At 36.8% G+C, this 23,312-nt stretch overlaps 2 protein-coding genes across 2 annotated transcripts; one reads left to right on the top strand and one right to left on the bottom strand.

The window, feature by feature from the left end:
- Positions 1–451: 451 nt before the first annotated feature.
- Positions 452–11,855, top strand: LOC114713074 (periodic tryptophan protein 2-like). The gene is given in 8 exon segments (XM_028897656.1): positions 452–1,645; positions 1,818–2,069; positions 2,158–2,250; positions 2,442–2,813; positions 9,026–9,367; positions 10,365–10,443; positions 10,446–10,591; positions 11,401–11,855. Coding segments are annotated over 8 exon segments (2,649 nt in total). The 3' UTR covers positions 11,572–11,855.
- Positions 11,856–14,856: 3,001 nt separating this feature from the next.
- Positions 14,857–22,121, bottom strand: LOC114713072 (COP9 signalosome complex subunit 4-like). The gene is made up of 15 exons (XM_028897654.1): positions 21,928–22,121; positions 20,446–20,577; positions 20,194–20,345; positions 19,575–19,678; positions 19,414–19,474; positions 18,843–18,935; positions 18,632–18,732; positions 17,582–17,690; positions 17,446–17,490; positions 17,280–17,348; positions 17,112–17,203; positions 16,964–17,006; positions 16,603–16,662; positions 15,510–15,569; positions 14,857–15,121 (listed from the first exon to the last, which is right to left on the bottom strand). The coding sequence occupies exons 2-15, from the start codon at positions 20,573–20,575 to the stop codon at positions 15,047–15,049; spliced, it is 1,194 nt and encodes a 397-aa protein (XP_028753487.1). The 5' UTR covers positions 20,576–20,577; positions 21,928–22,121; the 3' UTR covers positions 14,857–15,046.
- Positions 22,122–23,312: the final 1,191 nt, after the last annotated feature.

Raw genomic sequence — 23,312 nt, 5'->3', positions numbered from 1 at the left:
AATAAATATACATATGCAAGACTGATTTATAAGTGACATAATTAATTAATAATTAAAATGTACTATATACTTTAATTTATATATATTTTGATATTTGTCTCAAAAAGTAGAAAAGTTTGGCTTTTTTAAAGACTATGGCTTTTTTAATTTATATATATATATTTTTTAATATATATATTTTTATATTTTTTCACATGTTTATTTTATATATTATAGAAACACTTGTAAAATTATACTTTTATCCCTTAAACTTCTCTTAATGGATTATTGAATTTTATGAGGTGTTGGAATGGTAACCATGGTTGTGGAGAAAATCATGATTTTAAGAGGTATCCAAACACCCCTGACCTTCCGTCCATAAACCCTAAACCCCGCTGGGCTGAAACCGTCGTGCTATTTTCGCTCGAAATTTTCAGGTTTGAGGCCTCTCTCAGCTCCTCCTGCCCAAGCAATGAACTTCAGGTTTCATAACCTGCTTGGAGCTCCTTACAGAGGCGGCAACACTGTAATCGCCAACAACACATTGCTGATTTCGCCTGTCGGTAACCGAGTTTCCATAACTGACCTCGTCAAATCCCAAACTACAACACTACCTACCCAATCATCATCAAATATCTGCCGAATAGCCGTCTCTCCGGACGGCACTTTCTTGCTTACCGTCGACGAGAAGAGCCGCTGTCACTTCATCAACCTTCGCCGGCAAGTAGTGCTCCATCGCATTACCTTTAAGAAGCCCATCCATGTTGTTAAATTCAGCCCAGAAGGTTCACTCGTTGCTGTTGGAGCGGGCAAGTTGGTCCAGATTTGGCGCTCTCCTGCTTTTAGAAAGGAGTATTTCCCTTTTGAGTTGATTCGAACTTTTGCCTGCTTCGATGATAAGATCATCTGTTTGGATTGGAGTCCAGACTCGAATCACTTGATTGTTGGGTCTAAGGATTTGACTGCAAGAGTGTTATGCTTGAATAAGATGCGTGGCGGTGTTAAGCACGAGCCTTTTAAGTTATTACGTCATAGGGATTCTGTTGTAGGTGCTTTCTTTGGTCTTGAAAAGAAAACTAATAGAGTTTGTAAAGCTTATACGGTTACAAGGGATTCGTATATTTTTAGCTGGGCACTTACGAGTGACGATTCTGAGCCACCCTCTCCTGCGACACCAGAAAGGGATGTTGAAGGAAATATTGAGGTGGACGGTGATGTTAATGTGAAGAAGAGAAAGAACAATGGCGATAAGGATGCTGATATGCTTGAAGATGGTGGATACTTGTGCAGAGGGAAGTGGGAATTCTTGAGGAAGGACTGTTTTATGCGGGCACCAGCAAAGCTAACCGCATGTGATTATCATAGAGAGTTAGACATGGTTGTTGTGGGTTTCTCAAATGGTGTGTTTGGCTTATATCAGATGCCTGATTTTGTATGCATTCATCTTTTGTCAATATCAAGAGAGAAGATTACAACTGCTGTGTTTAATGACCTTGGAAATTGGTTGACCTTTGGCTGTGCAAAACTGGGCCAGTTGCTGGTGTGGGAATGGCGATCAGAGAGCTATATATTGAAGCAGCAAGGTCACTATTTTGATGTGAATTGTCTTGCTTATTCACCAGACTCACAACTCCTTGCTACTGGAGCGGATGATAATAAAGTGAAGGTAAATTAATATTAGTGATGCTATCGTGATTTGAAAAAGTTTCCTTGTGTGGTGGTTGCATCTTTAGTAATATGCAATTTTGCCAGCAAGCTTAGAATTGATTTTTTTTTTACGACCGAAATTAAAGGTTAAAAATTGATACTAGGTTAAGTATAGTGCTTCTTCATTACAGGTGTGGAATGTTTCCTCAGGCTTCGCCTTTGTAACATTTTCTGAGCACACTAATGCTGTTAGTGCTCTGCATTTCATGGCCAGTAACCACTGCCTGCTCAGTGCATCTCTGGATGGGACTGTTCGTGCTTGGGATTTGATCCGTTATAGAAATTTCAAGACGTTTACTAGTCCTTCTGCAAGACAGTTTGTTTCTTTGTCTGCAGATCAAAGTGGTGAAGTGATATGTGCTGGCACGGTGGATTCCTTTGAGGTATGATTTTCGTGAAATTTGGGTGGACTATGACAATCCTACTTTCCCCCTATTTCACCATATTTTTGCTTTATGATATGTTCAACAGATTTTTGTATGGTCAATGAGAACGGGCCGTTTGTTGGATGTGCTTAGTGGTCATGAAGGTCCTGTTCATGGATTGATGTTTTCTCCTACAACTGTGAGTCAACAATCTTTCCCTCCATTCGTCAGCATAATAGTTTTATTTTCTTAATTGACAATATTGTCTCACAGAAATGTTTTTCTTCAAGACTTAGTGAGGGCTCTGAAGTTTGTATTTTTGGTCATTTGGTGGTTTTCCACAAATGCAACGGAGAAGCTGAACAAATTCTTTTCCTCTCAATTTTGTAGGCAGTCCTAGCATCATCATCATGGGACAAAACTGTGCGGTTGTGGGATGTCTTTAATGGAAAAGGAGCAGTTGAAACATTCCCTCACACACATGATGTCCTCACAGTAGTTTACCGTCCAGATGGAAGGCAGTTAGCTTGCAGCACAATGGATGGGCAAATTCATTTTTGGGATCCAATAGATGGTGTGCTGATGTACACCATAGAAGGCCGCAGAGATATTGCTGGAGGACGACTTATGACTGACCGGAGATCATGGGCTAACTCAACCTCTAGGAATTACTTCTCAACCTTATGTTATTCCGCTGATGGAAACTACATTTTAGCTGGTGGAAGCAGTAGATATATCTGCATGTATGATGTTGCGGATCAGGTTGGCTTTTTGCAGTTCTATAACCCATTATGTTGAATTTCATCTTAAAAGTTGCAACATAGTTTTAATTGAATATTTTAGATTTTATTCCTTAGAACATGCTTTTTTAGTTGAACAATGTTCTTGTGTTCTTCACTCCGTGATTTCTTAGCATTCACTTCTAGGATGTGATGAAAATGGAATAAATATGGGCGGCTACATAATCTGTGGATACTGTAAAAATCATGATAGCATAAAAATATTCTTTTATATTATAATGACTCTTGACTGATTGGCTTCTGATGACAACTAAATATGGTGCTTGATTTGGCTCTATTTGTATCTGAGTAGTAAAATTGATTGATAGGTTCTATGGCATGAATAGAGAAGGAAATGGATTAGGGTATGTACAGGATCACAGTTTGCACTGCTTGCTTATTGCAAATATTTATACAGCTTATGCATCTTTAAAATCTTCTGATGTTTATGTTTTCTGCTTGAGGATAAATTTATTATGATGTCATGTTTTCTCATGTATGGCCTAGCTGATAAGTTTGGAAGGGTATGAATGGGCTGTGTTTAGTGATATTTGGAATTTCGATGTTCCTCTTTATGGTATAACATGTCCTATCAATGCATTTTGTAACAGATAAGTTTGTTGAATCCATCTCTTGTTTGGTTTACGTTGGATGCAAAACTAATAAATAATGTTATTATAACACTGTGAGAAAGCCCATGATTCTCTCCTATCATTATGCATGAGAATAATATCCCTGATTGTATGCTGTCATTAATTGTAGTTATTGCTGAATGATTCTAACCGGATTATTATCACCGTCCGGACCCTATATATTGTAATGATCTGTTATGAAATAATAATATGGAGTGAAATACTTAGAATTTAAACATGGTATCAGAGCGTTGGGGTTGGATCCGTCCTGAACCCCTACCGTAAATAGAGAGAGCGAGGAGAGAGAGTGAGGGAGAGAGAGAAACGCCGGCGTCCTCAGATCTGAAGGCCAGAGAAGGACGTGACCGACACCACCCCTCCAATCCTCACCGGAATCCTCCGATCAGCACGTCCCCAGAAGCCGGTGTCCAACGGAGCACCGCGTGAAGCTCACGCGTCGTCATAAGCCTTTGCGCTTGAATCCCACGCGCCGTCACAAGCCGCCGCGCGTGAAGCCCACGCGCCGTCGCCAGATCCATCCCAGTACAGTACTTCGTCCAGAAGATGAATCCATCAGACTTTCCACCACTTTTTGGGTCTGTTCGCAATATGCCTGTCACAAAAGGCACCATTCCAATGGCTTTTATGTCTGGCACATCCTCAAATACTCAAGGTACTCCACCAGTAGCCCCCTCTAAAACTTCTGATCCAATGCCAGATTTGACAACAGTCACTGAACAGCAACCTATGATGGTGGCTCACAAACTAAATGGCAGCAACTATCTCCAATGGTCCCAGAGTGTATTGATGTATCTACGTGGGAAGCGTAAGGAGAAATATATCAATGGAGAAGCAAAACAACCGGCATACAATGATCCCAATTTCGACACCTGGTTCACTGAAAATAATCAGGTGATGTCTTGGCTATGTAACTCAATGACTTTCGAAATCAGTGAGGGATACCTTCTTGCAAGCACAGCCAAGGAGATTTGGGATGCTGCTAAGCGCACTTACTCTACATTAGACAACGCTGCTGCTTTGTTGGACTTAAGGAGGCAACTCAAAGAACTGAAGCAAGGAAACTTGATGTAACACAGTACTACAGTACTCTGACAAAGATATGGCAGCAATTGGATCTCTTTGAAGTACATCCTTGGAAGAATATTGATGATGCCAATTACTACAGACAACTAGTTGAAAAGGGACGAACATATGATTTTCTGTTGGGCCTGAATGATGCTTTTGAAGAAGTAAGAGGCAGAATTATGGGTCTAAAGCCCCTTCCATCCCTATTTGAAGTCTTCAGCATGGTTAAGTTCGAAGAAAGTCGGAGACACCTCACCCAGGGTAACCAAACTCCAGTTGATGGCTCAGCTTTAGTCACAAGGGGACCCCAGACATCAGAGAGCTCTGAAAGAAAAGGGAACAAGTGGTGCAATCACTGTAACAAGAAAGGCCACACCAGAGATGAATGCTGGAAACTACATGGAAAGCCAACCCATGGGAAACAGCAACAGCGTCGAGATGGAAAAAGCCACCACACCTCCTCCGAGGAAAGAGGCGATGATGGAGATCGCTTAACCAAAGAAGAACTTCAACTGCTCCGAAAGATGCTCGAAAGGCAAAACTCATGAAAAAAGGTTCCCAACGTGATCTTGATTCAGTCAGGTAATTCTATTATTGCTCTTAATGCAATGGTCACTAGTGATGAGACATGGATTGTCGACTCTGGTGCTACAGACCACATGACTGGTAATAAATCCCTCTTCAAAACTCTCAAATATTGCCATGAGAACCTCGAGTAAAAGTGGCAACTGGACTATATACTAAAGTTGAGGGTGTTGGCACTGTGGCCCTCTCTGATGATTTGGAAATTCATAATGTTTTGTTTGTTCCTGCTCTCACTTGCAATCTTATATCTGTAAGCAAACTGACTAAAGGACAAGTATGTCGGGTGATCTTTGATGATATTAACTGTGTTTTTCAGGATTCGATCTCGGGGAGGAAGATTTTGACTGCTAAGGAATGGGATGGACTCTACTACTTTGAAGGAAAGGACATGAAGACAAAAGGAGCAAGGAAGGCTATGGTTAGCTCCAATTCTCGAAATAAAAATGTAATGTTGTGGCATCAAAGATTAGGCCACCCCAGTTTTGATTATATGAAGCATGTGTTTCCAACATTATTCAATAAAAATTCTTCTCCTTTCCAATGTGAAACTTGTCAAATTGCCAAACAAACTCGCACATCTTTTCCCAAGCATATTTACAAACCCACTAACCCTTTTACATTGATCCACACCGATATTTGGGGACCTGCCAGAACCAAAACCCGAACAGGCACAAGGTGGTTTATCACATTCATCGATGATCATACACGGGTTACATGGGTTTACCTTATGAAAGAGAAATCCGAAGCCTTACAAATTTTTAAAAACTTTTACTCCTTTGTGAAAACCCAATTCCAAACTCCCATCAAAGTATTGAGGAGTGACAATGCCAAAGAGTATGTGAGTGGAGCCTTTAGGGAATTTCTTGAGCAACAGGGAATCCATCACCAAACCTCGTGTGTCTATACCCCACAACAAAATGGCGTTGCCGAGCGGAAAAATAGGCACCTTTTGGAAGTAACCCGAGCCATTATGATGGAAAGAAATGTTCCAAACCTGTTTTGGGGAGATGCAGTACTAACTGCAGCCTATCTTATTAACCGAATGGCCTCCAAAGTTCTCAACTTCCAAACCCCTATTCAAAAACTCCTTGAGACCTATCCCGCCTCACCTATCATCAATACCATCCCACAAAAGGTCTTTGGGTGTGTTGTCTTTGTCCATAAACATGATGGGGGAAAACTAGGTGCTAGAGCCGAAAAATGTCTTTTTCTTGGGTATTCTCAACCCACAAAGGCTATAAGTGTTACTGTCCCTCTACCAGAAAACTCATAATCTCCAAAGACACAGTTTTCTATGAAGATGATGCATACTATCCCAAATTACCCATTCAGGGGGAGAATTGTGGAGTAGAATGGCTAATTACCCCTGAACCTGAGACCAACGCACCTCCTAATCCTCCAGAACTCTATACACCGCACGAAGAAATCCCTGAACCTGAACCGGAAACCCCTAAACCTACAGCTCAACCAGAACAGCCCAAAACCCCCACAAACAATACTCACACAATGGAAACGAATGCTGAAATTGATGCAGGGGTGACAGAGCACTCAAGATCTCACTCAAGTGAACAAGACAGTAGTAGTGGGGTTCCTTCCATTCCAAGGCAGCAACATGATTCCAATCCGGAGTTGGATCCTGAAGAACTAGGATGGCCTATTGCACTTAGAAAGGGGGTAAGGTCTTGTACTCAGCATCCTATACAACGATTTGTCTCTTATGGCAATCTATCTGCTAGAATGCAAACCTTTGTGGTGAATAGCTCACAGGTGAAAATTCCAGAAACATTTCAACAGGCCATGAAAGATCCTAACTAGAAACATGCAGCATATGAAGAGTTGAAAGCCCTGAAGGAGAATAAAACGTGGGATATAACCACACTTCCTAAGGACAAGAAAGCAGTAGGTTGCAGGTGGATCTTCACACCGAAATTCAACCCTGACGGAAGCATCAACAAGTACAAAGGGAGATTAGTTGCAAAAGGGTACACTCAAACTTATGGGATTGATTATCAAAAACGTTTGCTCCCGTGGCAAAGTTCAATACCATCCAAGTACTCTTATCCCTAGCTGCTAATCTTGACTGGTCCCTACATCAACTGGATGTAAAGAATGCTTTCCTAAATGGAGACTTAGAGGAGGAAGTATACATGGAAGTTCCAGATGGAGTAATAGCTCCACCTAATTCAGTTTGCAAACTGAAGAAGTCATTATATGGCCTGAAACAGTCTCCACGGGCATGGTTTGACAGGTTTGCCAAAGCAATCAAAAGGTTTGGTTACAACCAAGGACAAGCTGATCACACTCTTTTTGTCAAACACAATGATGGAAAGGTAACGATCCTAATTGTGTATGTGGATGATATAGTCATAACTGGTGATGATGAAGCTTCGATCTCAACTCAAGAAAGCCCTGGCTAGAGAATTCCAAGTGAAGGACCTAGGTCAAATGAGGTACTTTCTCGGAATGGAGGTTGCTAGGTCCAAAAAGGGTATAAGTGTGTCACAACGGAAATACACACTTGATTTACTCCATGAAACAGGGATACTTGGGGCTAAGCCGAATGGAACACCTATGGAAGAGTCATGCAATCTGGAGGTTAAACCAGAAGGGGTACCAGTTAACTCAGAAAGATACAGAAAACTTGTGGGTAAACTGATCTACTTGACCCATACACGACCTGACATTAGTTATGCAGTTGGGGTGGTAAGCCAATTTATGCACCAACCTCAGGAAGAACATATGGAGGCTGTGTACAGAATCCTTTCCTACCTCAAACTCAATCCTGGAAGGGGAATATTCTTTAAAAGGGGGAATACAAGAAACATAGAAGTCTATACTGATGCAGACCATGGGAGAGCTGTAGATAACAGGAGATCTGTCACAGGTTACTGCACCTATGTTTGGGGAAACCTTGTGACTTGGCGAAGCAAGAAACAGACCGTAGTCTCAAGAAGCAGTGCTGAAGCTGAACTAAGAGCTGTAGCTCTAGGGGTGTGTGAAGGAATGTGGGTGATTAGACTCCTGAAGGAATTGAGAATTCCCTATGAAGGGCCAGTGAACCTCTGGTGTGACAACCAAGCCAGTATTGAAATGACAAAGAATCCAGTGTATCATGACCGAACAAAACATGTCGATATTGATCGGCATTTTATCAAAGAAAAGGTAGAAGGTGGTATCATCAACTTAAGCTATGTGCGTTCGATTGATCAGATTGCTGACATCATGACCAAACCTTTAGCCAGAGTCAAGTTTGAAGGGCTTCGAAGCAAGCTGGGGATGGTTGACATCTACTCTCCAGCTTGAGGGGGAGTGTTAGAAAGCCCATGATTCTCTCCTATCATTATGCATGAGAATAATATCCCTGATTGTATGCTGTCATTAATTGTAGTTATTGCTGAATGATTCTAACCGGATTATTATCACCGTCCGGACCCTATATATTGTAATGATCTGTTATGAAATAATAATATGGAGTGAAATACTCAGAATTTAAACAAACACAAAGTAAACGGGGAGAGGGGAGTTCAGAATTACTTCAGAAGCAGTTTTTTTTTCCTTTCAAAAAAAAAAAATTAAAGCCATTAGTGGTTTTTTTAATCAATAGGACACAACTGTTACAATGAGTCAACTTTTTTCTCTTGATTTTCAAATTATTTCCTGTCGGGAGATTCTATATACTTTTTCTATACTATCCTGGCTCTCTGCATGTTGTCTAAGAACGTGATTTTGTTGTCTGCATCTCTTGTTTAGCACTTTTTCTGTTTGTCTGACTGTATTATTAGCTATGGGCTGTTGATTGCAGATGTTGGTTTAATTTTAACAACTTAGTCTTTGTCTATGCGTTTTGTCTGCTGAACAGTTCTGTTCATTAATGGGAATCTCTTCTGCTCAGGTACTACTCAGGCGATTTCAGATAACTCTCAATCTCTCATTAGACGGAGTCCTTGATAAGTTAAACTCAAAGAATATGACAGAATATGGCCCACTGGATTTGATTGATGATGATAACAGTGATGTCGAAGAAGGTGTTGATGTACAAACTCGTGGAAAAATGGATGATTTACCAGGTTCCTTGCCTAATCGTGGAAGGCCTGTTGCTCGAACAAAATGCCTAAAAATTGCGCCTACAGGTCGGACTTTTGCAGCTGCAACTACTGAGGGAGTTCTAGTTTACTCAGTTGATGAATCTTTCATCTTCGATCCAACTGACCTTGACATAGATGTTACACCAGAGGTAATACTTCAAACTTTACAATTTTTCCCATCATACCAAGTGTAGATACTTGCTTCTCTGGTCCTATTTATAAGTTATTTCCAACATGTTCTACACAGATCAAAGAAAACCTTAAGCTTCATTAACTCATTTAAAACTCAACATTTTTCAACTTTAATATACATTATATTTGATGTAAACAAAGTCAACATAATAATAAATGAAGGGTAAAATTATACATCTATGCAAAAAATTTCTCAATACCCTATAAATATGACTAAAAAAATGTCTTTTCTCTCTGTCCTATAAATAGGACTAGAGGAGTAATGCGCTTGCTTATTTTACAGAAATGAGATTGGAGTGGATAATATTTTCTGTACAAAATTACTTCAGAAAATATTTTGAACTGACAACACATCCTCATTTGAGTACAGATCAACCACTTCTTATACAAACATGAAACTGACATACTGACACATGCGAAACCAACATGGTCCCAGTAAAAGTTTGTTTAATGTTTTTATAGAAGCAGTTTTGTTGTTCTTGAAAAAAGTAGTTTTACTATAATAAACAAAAAGGATATTTCTACCAGAAAAGGAAATTGGAACTTACTATATTGTTTGATCTTGCTGAAACTGCTTCCTCTGCCTTTTTTTTTTATAAAAAACAATCTTTCTCATAGTGGTGTCACTAAATATGAGAAACAAATCCTTTTTGTGTAAAACTTTAAACTGATCTTTCCACTTTTACTCCTATTAAATATATGCCAGTTATTATCTCTTTGCAATAGAGTTTCACTCATTATCTCTCATGTATTCTCTTTACAAACACGGGTATAATTAGAAAAATATATATCTATGTATTTTACACATTTATTGCGTTTAATTAAATTTAACCAACATTTTGAGCTTTGTGATTGTTTCTTATAATAAGGGATTGCGGGGAGTAGTAATCTTACCTGCTGCAACAGTTCCTCGTTTGATGTTCATTAGTAACTTCAGCTCACACTTATTTACAGGCTGTCGATTGTGCTCTAATGGAAAATCAACATACTAGAGCTTTGATTCTTAGCCTTCGGTTAAATGAGGACTCTATCATTAAAAATGTATTTATGCTGTTAGTCCGGCCGATATTCCAGCAGTTGCTTCATCAATCCCTCGTACGTATCTGAAGAGATTAATTGATGCACTTGCAGATCTTCTAGAAAACTGCCCACATTTGGAGTTTATACTCAGATGGTGTCAGGTATTTATCTGCTTATATTCAAGGACCCAAACATGGTAAAAAGAAATTATTCAATATTGTAATTACCCTACAGATTAGTTACCATCAAATTTTAGAGACATGATGTAAGGTTTTTACTTGTGAGAAATCTTCTATCTGGTTTTAGTAAAGCTAAATTATATTTTTATATAGAAACTACAAAATAAGCCCCACTAAGTACAACTTATTCTTTAGACTACTTGCAACACGAGAGACTTGCACTAATAAGTAACTTTGGTAACTGCTGGATTGTAGGTCACATTGTTCATTGCCTATAAAATAGTGTGGCTTTTTATATATTTATTGATATTTTACATTATATATAAACATTTGGAATATAGATCCAATAGGGTTTTCAACCCCCAAAAAAAAAAAAAAGGAAAAAAGAAAAAATTAATATACCATATAAAACCTATTGCAAGTCACGTTACATTTACAAGTCCTCATATTTTTTTATGCTTGAATCATCATAGAATCATACTACTCTATTTGAAAGGCATGTATCATTTTCTAAACTGTGGTCTCTTCAAGATGTACTCCTTGTGTTCCCCCCCCCCCCCAAAAAAAAGGCTCCGTGCAAAATATGGTTTATAATGGTCTTCAAAATTTGATCGTAACTTTAATCTTTGGGCATAATTGCTGTTTCCTTAAACTTTTTACGTAGCTGTTATTAACAATGAGTCTATAGATCTAATTTTATCCAACAGCCAACTTCCTGCATTAACGCACATGCTGCTGTTTCTTTTTCTCCTCCGAATGATTTTAAATATTGAATTTTTCTGGTTTGGCAGGAGCTCTGCAAGGCTCATGGGAATCATATACAACAGAACTGTAGAAATCTGCTTCCATCGTTAAAATCTCTGCAAAAAGCAATAACTAGACTGTATCAAGACCTAGCTGATACATGTTCCTCCAATGAATACATGCTGCGATATTTGTGCTCGTCAGGTGCCCAGCAATGAATGTAACAACTGTTATTCTTTAGGTGCTGGCACTTTGATTTCCCCAAAATGTCCAGTGAATTTTTGACCTCACAAATTCTGTTATTGGCCCCAGCAATTCAATTCTTGATGAATTATTTTAACCTTGTGACTTGAATGTGAATCTTTGTTATCATACACCGCCAATATAGATAGGTTACTAGTCTGTTTGTTCATGGACTGGATATATGTGGTATTAAATTAAGAATGAGATATGTGACGTGCTCTAGATATTGGGGCATTATCTCAGCTATGCCTCGGTTATGAAATTTTGAGCCATTTCGTGTTTTTTTTTTAAATTAAATTTGTTTTCTGATTTTTTTTTTGTGCTGATAAAATGATCAATTATATTGAAAAATGGATAAGTACATCAAGACGGTGACGTATTTGCTAGCAGTACATATTCAACATCAATATGCGTTAGATGGAGACTTATAATGAAGTTCACTAGTATGGAATATAAAAGCCTAGAGCTAATGATTACAGGACCCATTCTTAATGAAAACGTCGAGCCGTAAACACAGGTGAAGCTCGATCAATATAACATAAGAGGTGCTTCCAATGAAAAGTCCTCATGCCATGGCGCCACGTAATGGAATAAACGACTAACAAGATGGAAAAGCTTATGTCACTAACTTTACTTTTTGAAAGAGGAGACAGGCGTCTATTCAATCAAATTGGTTTTGAAAGAAATGGGATATTTGACTCTGGGAGTTTCTTTGAGAGAGCAGCGTTTGCAATGCTCAAAAATTCCACCAGAGTTATACTGGATAATGGATCATGATGTTAGCGTGGAATCTAAGATTCTAGGATATAAGAAAAACAAAAACCAATGACATAAAAACTAATTATGAGACCAATAAGAGTTAAATTTAGCAGGAGTTAGTTTTTACAATATGATGAATCAAGATTTGAATTTTTACTGAGAAAAGTATCCATATTTAGTTCTGACAGTGCCTTGAACATACTTACTTTTAATAGGAGGATACCCATATTTAGCCATTAAAAAAAAAGTAATTATAGGTGGTTGTCCAATTTTTGCCATCACAACAGTATCACCCTCATCATAGTGGCCCCTCATTAACATCATCGAATCTTTTGGCTGGTTTTCTTATAGAAGAATCCACGGAAATTTGAGACGTGCATCTAGACTATGGGACATGCAACAAAAACAAAAAAACCAAAAAACCAAAACAAAAAAACAAAAACCATGACGTAGAAAGTCATTGAAACATGTCCAAAATCTATACAAGAAAGACACATTCCTCCTACTTGTTCAAAAAGCAAGTGACAATTTCAGGTCTAAATCATCAAGCGGTTGAAAAATATTAAGATTGATAAATTTGAGACCCAATTCTGGCGAAAACTTGAACACGTAAACCATAGCAATTTAAATGACTGTTGTCATCGTATCATGAAAATTCTAATCCGTTTATCGATACCATAAGCTATCTCCACATTGTAATATTGAAGCAGCAAGCGCAAGCTGAAAAGTGAGTATAGAGAGTAAACAGAGAGACATTTGGCTTCTATGAAATTAGAATAGTGAATAGCCTTGTCACATCCGTGAACCCCGTAAAAGCTTACAATTTAAATCCCCTCCATACTGAAAATAAAATAAAAGGGAGCTATGGAATTCTTGGAAACCTGTATCAAGGATTGTAATTTGGAAGCATGGATCTTGTGTCCGTCCATTACTTTAGCAAAATCAAAATGACCCCTACCAAATTATAATCTATTAATCCACTCCTTTAAAAGACTCAGTTCAAACAGGAATAAGAGAAATGAAAATGGCAACAAAATCAGAGATGGCCTCAGCATATAGAAAGAAGAAAAACACCATCGTCTGAGCAAGATAAATGAGCAAGCAAGAGAGAACAATAGCTAATAAGAATATTCTCAATTGCACTATTTTCCGATCAAATTATGTGGTTTTTTCACTTGTTATTCTCACTAATCTTTAATTTGTTTTTAAATTTAGATTCACTTATTTAACTTAATTGAAATTAATATTTTAAAAGAAAAATGATCTAAAAGTCTCACGCAAAAAAATTAAATACAGAAAAATCTGAAAAAATTCAATTTTTTTACAAGTTTAACTTATAAATGATGCAATTTGACTTGCAAATATAAATTGTTAAATCTAACTTGTAAACATGTTAGTTTGATAGTTATATACGAGTTTACCGATGGCTTTCTATATTTAATTTTCTTGGAGCGTAGTCAAAAAGATACATTCAATAGTTTCAGGAATGGACTTTAACAATTTTGAGTAGAGAAAAACCTAGGTAAATTCTGTAAGTCTAATATCTACTTTTCAAAGTTGATCTTTTTCCTTAAAATCCTTTCCCCACCCTCAATTCAGCCAAACATAGTGCTAGTGATGAAATTGAAAGTTTTAATAATCATCAATAATAGGAGTGTTATAGGGGTGTTCACAGGACGGGACTTGTCCTGCTCCCATCTTGGTGAACAGAGACGAGATAGGAATTTTGTCCTGTATCCCGTCCCAACTGGGTTCTGTCTCGATCTCGTCAGGACCAGGATGAAACCAGAACAGGACCGGAACGTCCCGCTTCCCTTTTTTTTTTAAAAAAAAAAATACTATAATTTTTTATATAAAATTTTTTTATGTTATAATACTTATTTTTTATTGGGTTTCTAAAAATAAAAACATTATAAAAAAAATTATTATGTAGAAAGTTCAATTATATAGCATAAAAAAGTGAAAAAAAATACCAAACCATAAAAAAACACTATATAATAACTTTATGATTTTATTGAGATAATACAACTTAAGAGCTACAAATCATTATAAAAAATAAGAATTATTATTAATAAATAAATTGAATAATTTAATAATAATTACTAATAAATAATTTTTTTTAAAAAAACCCCGAGATAGGACGGGACGACCCCGTCCCCCATCTTCCTTCCCGGTTAGTGTCCCGCTCCGTCCCGAACTCATCGGAATTAGAATGAGACAAATTGAACACCCCTAGTCATCACAGATATGTCCCGCGTCTTTGTTGTTTTTAACTTATCTGACAGATTCTCGTTAAGTTCTTCCCATCTTTGGTCTAAGCAACAAATAATTAAGCGACATTTCACCCAAAAAAATAAAAATAAAGCAATGAAGTTAACAAAATGCCCAAAACATTGTATTATTTTATCAATAATTATAATACCCCAACTTGGAATAAACCCAAAAACATAATGAAAAGACCAAGGAGAACGATGATAATGCCGCAGATATTTCCAAACTCATTAAACAATGCAGTAAACTAAATATAGCCTCGGCAAACTCGGTTGATACTAAATCAGCTATCTAATATATGAGAAAATTAATGTTATCACAGATTGATATAGTCATTTTCACATCAAAAAAATATTCTGGAAAACAAAAAATCAGAGGCTTTTGGAAGAATGAATAAACAAGAAAATATCTATGATCCCTTCAAACAGGTACTGGAAAGCCCTTCTTGGCCATGCTATCCAAAACATCATTAAGCGATTGACATAGGCCTACAATCTGCAAGGACAAAAATCGCATAGCTGAAAGATGAGACTGAGGCTATGGAGAAGCGGATTTTGGAGATAGATTCTCTCAATTTATATCTTAAAGAGATAGACTCCATATTATCCGTGGTCGTGTCCATTTTTATTCAGAATTGACTGTTAATTGTGGAGAAATACAATCAGAAGTTTGCCTCTTCACCCGTGAATTGGCCACATAGAAATTACTAGAGTTCCAACTTGATTCCTTATTATTTTGGGAAACATTATTCAACAGGATTAAATGAATAGGCGAATCAACAAACAATTGTCACTACAGAGAACTCCATATTCAAACCCTATAAATTTTATGCAGCTGCACAAACATGAGGATGCAATATCAGATTTTTAATCCAGAAAATTACCTGCTGGTCCCATCTTTGTAACTCTTCAGTATCATCATCAAAATGTATAACAGCTTCAACCTGAAATGAGCCATTCAGATGGTAACGGATATTTTAAAGACAATAACAAAAGGAGCCGTTCAGTACCCAAAATAGAATATAATGAAGAGAATGAAAATAATTGATTTTTGAAATAATACCAGTCTTTCGTGCTTGTGGATTAAAAAAATAAAATTACTAGTTACTAATAATAATGAATACAGAGATATAACAAATATTTATATATCTCATTTGTTCAACGTAAAGGTATTATTTCTATATTGGCTCAACCAACCGCTCTCTTAAGAAATTTTAAAAGGTGCACCAAAAAATCCAATATTATGGCCTAAAAACAATGAAAACTTGATAGAAATGGGTGAATCCAGCACAGGTAGGTAACTTCCGCCCAAACGATAGGCAAGAGTGCACCCCAGCATGCATCTTAATTTTGATCTTTTGCAGCAAAATATAAGACCCGAGGTTCTACAGTATTTCCCATTGTCTTGAGCCCCCACTAACTTCCCCAAACACCGTCACAAGCCCCCTTCTCATTTACCACAAGAACCCATTCCAAGATTTTCCTTATTATTTTTCTATTTCTTCGGATCATAATTTTAAACCAATTTGTACTTTGCTGCTCAACTGCTAAATCATTCTTGTGCTCTAAAATATTTTTGCTGAATGCTGGATTTCCTAAAACGGAGCCATAACTCATGCCACGTCAAAGGCTCTCGGCACTCCTTGATGTAGGCAATGTTATTTGTGCTTTATACTCATTGACAGTGATGAAAACTGTCATTTTCAAGGGTAATTTGTAGTGCTGCCACATCTGTGCGATTAGATGTTCTTATAGCCTCCTTATGCTTCTCAGTGAAATGCTATTTGGGCTTCATTGTTGGACATCGACAAAGAGATCGCCGAATTGAATTGATGAGCAACACCTGCTACTTTGACTTTGGTAACTCAGGTTACCTTTCCACTGCTCTTGTTTCTTTCATTCTTCTACTTACAATAACTTCTCCTCAATCCAGAATTTATTTACAAGAAAAAAAGAGATAACAATGGTTAGTTGTACCTGATCAATAGATCCCCTCATCCGATCCTCATAAATCATTCTTGACGCTATCTTCTCAGCCTGCACTCAAATAATTCGAAGAGAAAATCAAAAGAAATAACCTGATGTGCTCTCTGGTTATCTTTCACTAAATTTACACATCATTCTTAAATTAAAATAAAAAAAAAGTACATAACATCATCATCATCAAGCAGAAGCCTTCATTTGGTGGCCTTATTTCACCATCTTGTTCAACAGTAAAAATTTGACAATAGATGCAATATAAGTTATAAACAAGGAGTTGTAACGAAAACGACAACTGTCTTCTATGAAACACCCTGTTAATTGCTCATTTACAAAACACTGAGGCGAAATGCTTTACCTTGTGTGGTGGAATTCCCAACAATGTTCCTAACTCATCAAAGCTACAATGGAAACGCAAACCAGGTTAGAAGGCATATCATCTAGAATTAATATTAAAATAAAATGGGCATAGGGAAGCAATCAACTGGATATATGGTTTCTCAAACCTAATATTTGTGTAAAGTTTGCTTGCACTCAGTAGATTATGCTCAATCATTGCACGGTCCAGCACAGTAAAATTGTCTGGAAGAACGGCTTTCTGAAGGGCAAGAAAATCCTCAGAAATACAGTGCATGTCCTCAAACAAGACAAAATATAGAGTATGCCAATATAACCTGGTGTGCTTTCAATTCTTCTGCAAATGCATCAATTTCGGGCTTTCTAAGAATTCTTTCCAAGTATACCTGATATTTTAAGCACAGAAATCTTGTAAATTGAAAAAAATGGGAGAGGGTGAGAAAGAAGGAGAGAGGGGGCAGTGTGTGTGTGTGAGAGAGAGACCTTTTGCAGTATTGGATAAACTCTCAGTTTTGAGCAACGTTCATCCTAATAAAACCACCAAAATATTAGCATGATAACAGAATTACAACCACAAAAATGACACTTATCTTCTATGTTTCATAACTGAAGCTTTTACCTTGTATAATGTAGCAAGCACACGAGAACGTTGAGGTCCTGCAGCTGCCAAAATTGTACATGTAACAGCAGCAGATAAAGCTTGTTCAAGTGCATCTTCATCTATCACCCTGTAACAGAATGTGAGCACATTTTTATTGAAATGACAACCCATAGAATATCAACTATGATTAGGAAGCATGAAAATGCAAACGATATTAAGCTTGTAGTTTTGTTCCTGTCTCCAGGTGCCTATACCAGATAACACAAGACCATTCACATATCCAAGGCACCCACAACCTTTCCGTAATTAGGCCCTGAGTGTTATATATTCTTTTATATCCCCCCCTTCCTTTTTTGGCTACCAATGGTAGTTAAGATGCAGATATTGCTTCCAATGGGTCAGTATACTGCTTGGACCAAGCAGAAACCAAACTTATGACCTATTAAGATGCATCATGACCCCAAAAAGAAATATCTAACCATTTCATAAGGAAGACTTGCTATCATCAGAAGCCAAAAAAGCAAAAGAGGAATTCTAATAACTAGAGACAGGAAAAATAAATAAGATTATTCAAAACAGCAGTAAGACATTTTCAGTCATGCTGTTGACAGCATACAGGGTTCCCGAACTCTTTAAAGAAATAAGAACACAAGTAATGACCATTCTATTGAGCATTATGAAACAGCCTGCAACTTCACCACTTATTTTCATGATATCTTATTGACTTATATTAAAAATGATTAAACTCAGGATCTGCAAGCATCCCCCCCCCCCCAAAAAAAAAAAAAAAAAAAGCCTTCCCAAAGGACATACTCCCAGTCCGAGAAGGTACCTAACAAGGGATCACTCGAGAAACATTTGAAACAAAATGAATTCAAGGAATATGCATGCACCTTCTTGTTCAAACACATTTTCCCTTTATATATTACCCAGAATCAAATAAACAAGTCACAATATTCATAGCTTATGAATGTTGAGGCCTGTTCAAGATTTGATTATATATGTGCGTGCGTGACTGCCAAGAGCTAAAGGAAGGAACAATAAACAAATAATATGCAAAATACATACTCATCTCCTATTTGCCGCTTTTCAATTTGAGATATATCATAATATCGTAAGGCTGCTTCCAAGAACTTCCTCTTTAAATCTAAAATCCTCGCATAACAAACCTGGAAACGAATGGGGAAAGCAGAAGGAAAAACAGATCAGCAAAAGCTAAAGCATAAATTCATTAGCTTCCTTAACTAATTTACCATTCGGTGCCAATGAATGTTCAGACCTTGTACTGTAAATTCAGTACTTCTTGCTGACTATTGCTAACCAAGAATGATGCTTTATTAATAAAAGCTTCAGCATTAACAGCATCGTCATCCTGCAAATAACCCCCAAAAAAAACGAAAAAAAAAGAAGAAAAAATCAGTTGTCCTGCAATTTAGAAGAATCGTTCTTTTTTTTTTTTCTAAAAATAATTTTGGCATGAAAACAAATATGGCATAATGACAACCATTATTTTAAGGGGAAGAACTCCTGGTATGCTTCAAACATTAAAAATTACACCATTGATAATCAGTCTCAATAGCATGATGGAAGTTAATCTTCGTTTCCTTTTCCTAACTCCTCTAAAAAAACATGAGATAAAAAAATTGTTAAAACAAGGATTTGAAACACTAATAGATCAAATGAATCTCAATAACGATTCCTTTTTATCACTTGGCCTCCCTCTTGATGTGATGTTAGCCTATATCTCAGCCGCACAGAAGAAGTTATGCCAATGGATTATCACAGATGCACCAAGAATAAGAAATAGCGATGCCACACGTCATAAATTACAGTTACAGTAATATCTATACCTCAAGATATAAACGAGCAATTTGGACACACTTAGACAACCTGAATGTATCATCAATCAGCCTGGCAAAAATCAGACAAATACAAACTTAGTGAGAATAACACTGCATGTGCTGAATTATAATACATGCAAATAGAGTAAAGGTTAAAAGTTATGCTAGACCTCATTCCAGAATCAAGATCAATGCCACTGAGCATCTGAGCTGCTTTTGACCACTCCTGCTCAGATTCATATAACTCTGCAAGTTTCTCTCTAATAATTAAAACCTATATTGAAGAACCATAACAATCAGTGTAGAAGGATAGAATTTAAAATGAACGAAATACAAGAGTTAGCAAAAGATAAAACCGCTCCCCCCTCCCCCCCCAAACACCTTAACCCTAATCTATCAATTACCACCATCTCACTGCAGTCTATACAACCATGCAAAATTCCTGTAAAGTTGCGCTTCTAAAGGCAGGAATTTTGCTTCTAAAAGCTAATTTTTTTTTTCAAAACTAAAATAACTAATATATTCTCCAGAAAGCCATAGAAGTATGATTCATAAAGAAGCATGAAATATCTACATAGTAACTCAAGGATTCTTAAAAACAAATAATCAGCAAAGAAAAATACTGCAAAATGATAAAGTTGTCCCACTGCAAACCACATCAGATACTTCCCAGAATTATCCACTATTTTGAGAAACTAAAATAATATTTCTGATCCTCAGGGGCAAATTTAAGTGTTTATCATAGAAAAATTAAAATTACAAATAAGAAATAATGTCAAAAAACTTAACCTGCTCTTCAAATGACACCACACGGGGCTGAATCTGAGCAAGGGCATAATGGGCAATCTCTTTCTGTGTTTCCGGCTGCAATCTTCCCAATTCTTGGGCAAAGGTCTGCAAAAGTTGCCGTGATACTACTAATGGAACAACATCTGACAACACTGCAAGTTCCAAAAAAGACAATCCCATGCAATCAAAGCACATGAGATGGTTGGACTTCAAGCAATCAACTCATCCTATATGAGAAGAGAGAAACTTAACTGTGATCTATAAATCTCCTGGCCTGAATGATGTCATTTGATGCAATAACAGCAGAAAGAATTTGTTTGTACTGCTCTATTTTTTGCCTTTGGTCTGTGATTGCAGCAGCACTCGCAAAGGCACTCTCCATGACTGTTTTATATCAACATTAGTCAATAATAAAAAATATTTAAAAAAAGAAACCCTTAAATGCTCTAAAACCCAACACCAACAGTGTCCCTAAAAAAGCTACTGGATCTGAAGCTAATCGGTTCAACCAGTTACATTAACAGTAAAGCCATATGACATCATAAAAAATTAAAATTTATAATAATTTCATTTTTTGGGAAAAAAATTAAATAAGCATATACAGTAGCATCATTACATAATTTGTTTTTAAAAGTCTGTTTATCGAAGTGAAACTATTGGCTACCATTAGGATGATGACGACTCTGCAAACAACACATGCAAATTATCTAATTCAATAACATTTGTGTAGGAAAAACCATGCAAAACAACTTCAAATCATCTTGATATCCATAGTCTGCACGCCTTCCTGCAGCAGCAATCTCATTCTTTTTTTTTCCTTTTTTTTTGGTGGGCCAGCAATCTTATTCTCAAACAAAAGCATTACAGGCTGTTTACCTTTCCCCTGATTTCCTAGGGGCGCAGCAGACTTACCAAAAAATGGTAAGAAAATTTTCTCTAGTCATAGGAGAGAAGTCTGTAAACCGAGTCCTGATTATGCCACTTAGACCACAGATCACATGACTGTAAATTTGGGAACTGCATACCTTAAATTTTAATCTCTACAAATCAAATGAGAAGCTCATTTATCATTTCCTCAACACCTCCTCCCAAAACAATTCACTAAGTTAATTTTTAGAAAATCATAATCTTTCCACCAGCATAGCAGACCATCTGATCCCCCAGACTTCAATAGGAGGGACTAATAGCCTGTCAGGGAATGAAAGACGTTATATTACAACTACCTAATATTGAAAGCAAAGTAGCGGAATGTTGTCAACAATTCCGATCCTAAGCTCTGTCACCCAATGGCAGCTTTTTAATAATACTAATACTAGGATTTCCGAAAATTCAAACTGCACGCTCCTTTCAACTTATCAGAAACTAACATGGACCATTAGCAAATGATAATGAGTTATAGTTCCGACAAGCAAGCTCGATGTGGAATTCTTTTCAAACGTTTGGAATTCCCTCAAACCAAACTAATTTCAGTACGCACAATCAGTCACCACTTCACCCTTTTCTAACTTTCCGACATTCTCCGGAAACTATAGAAAACAACGCATAAAAATCCGCCCCTTCCACTTAAATCTGTATCACGTACCAGCCCCCCCAAAAAACCGAAGGTTCATCCCGGGAAATACAAAACGTTTCATATTTTAATAAAACAAAAAACAAAAGCAGTAAATTATTTTCAATCAGTAAGGAAAATCATCAACACCTCAAGACCTAGAAAAATAGTCTACATGATCCTACCTGTTTCAGTGAAAGCCGAAGCAGCTTAAAACCCTAGGGGGAGGACGAAATTGCCTATTAATGCTGCTCAAAAAACCTGCTCCCACCAGAAGCTGGAACGTTAGATGCCAATAAGAGCGGAGACTTCACTCCACGCAGAGCCAGGAGATGCTCGACGAAAGTTGCCACCGTATGTGGCGACCGGAGGGCGGAGAGAACACGAGTGATAGTACACCAGTGAGGCCAAGAACCTAAAAACGAAACGTTCCAGCTTTTCGCTTTTTCCCAAAAGCAAAAAAAGAAAAACCAAAAAAAATCCGGACGGGTTCTACCCGTTTCCTACCAAGTTTGTGGGCTTCCCTTTTTTTTTTTTGCTTTTTTAAACCAATAAGTTCAAGATTCAAAATTACACCAACGGAAGAAAATTGTCCCAGCAGGATGGATCAATGTTTAAATTTCTGTTAGAAGAGGCGTTCACATTTAATATCTAATAATATCTAGAATAAGATTGTCTCCAAGGTTTAAATTCTCACCATAAGATCCATATTTAGTGTTCGATAGTATTTTGAATAACATTGTCTCTAATAAAAACAATACATGTACCTAGCAAAAATAAATGATTTAGAATTACTTCCAAAACAAAAAGTAACTTTTCACCAAAAAAAAAAAAACAAAAAGTAACTAAATGCCTATTTTTTTCTGTTTTTTTAATTCTCATAACAATTTTATAAAATTGTTTTTTAAATAAGTTTTGGGAAGAAAAAAATTGGCCTGTATGATTGTTCGAAATAATCATGCATATTTAAAAAGGTTGACACTGGAAAATGAAGCTTCAATGAATTTGAATTCAAGAGGTGAGAGGTCAAGCACTCAAATGGTTGAATGAAAATAGAGTTTTTTTTTTTTAAACTATTAGTCCCATTTTATAGAACGAAAAAATTCACTGGAAAAAAAACGAAAAAACATATAAAAGTTATTTTATTTTCTTTACTTTTAACAACAGATTTCAATTTTTTTGTTCTATAAAACCTTGACTAAAAAACTATTTATTAAACAAGTTTTTTTTTGTTTTTAAAAATAAAAAATTGTTTTGGAAATAGAAAATCAAACAAGGCCCAAATATTCTCTATTATCCAAAAACGACATATAAATCCTTGAAAACTTTAAAATGACCCTAACGTCCTTATGACCATTCTAAAATTAAGTTTTTTTTGGGTAAAATAACCTAATTTCGTCATGTTGGGGGAAAAAAAAAAAAAACTCGCATTTGTTGCCAAGGCTCCAATACTGGCCCTCAAATTATCTCTTTGTGGGGCGTTTGCGAAATGCTTCAGGATGAGAAAGATGACAATTGATCTCTCATCCTTGGCATTCAAGAAGGTTCTTACATTCTTTGGGCTTATAAG

This window comes from Neltuma alba, unplaced genomic scaffold (assembly GCF_004799145.2).
Source record: "Neltuma alba isolate B1F8T4 unplaced genomic scaffold, ASM479914v2 tig00011415_pilon, whole genome shotgun sequence".
NCBI lineage: Eukaryota > Viridiplantae > Streptophyta > Magnoliopsida > Fabales > Fabaceae > Neltuma > Neltuma alba.
Note: the sequence above shows the minus strand (reverse complement) of the source record. Positions and strands in the feature narration are given on the sequence as shown.

Coding starts and splice junctions, on each gene's coding strand:
- LOC114713072 (XM_028897654.1), bottom strand. CDS start 20,575: ATGGAGAGTGCCTTTGCGAGTGCTGCTGCAATCACAGACCAAAGGCAA. Junction 19,475..19,574: donor GATCTTGATTCTGGAATGAG/GTCTAGCATAAC, acceptor GATTTTTGCCAG/GCTGATTGATGATACATTCA. Junction 16,663..16,963: donor TGGGAATTCCACCACACAAG/GTAAAGCATTTC, acceptor ATTTGAGTGCAG/GCTGAGAAGATAGCGTCAAG.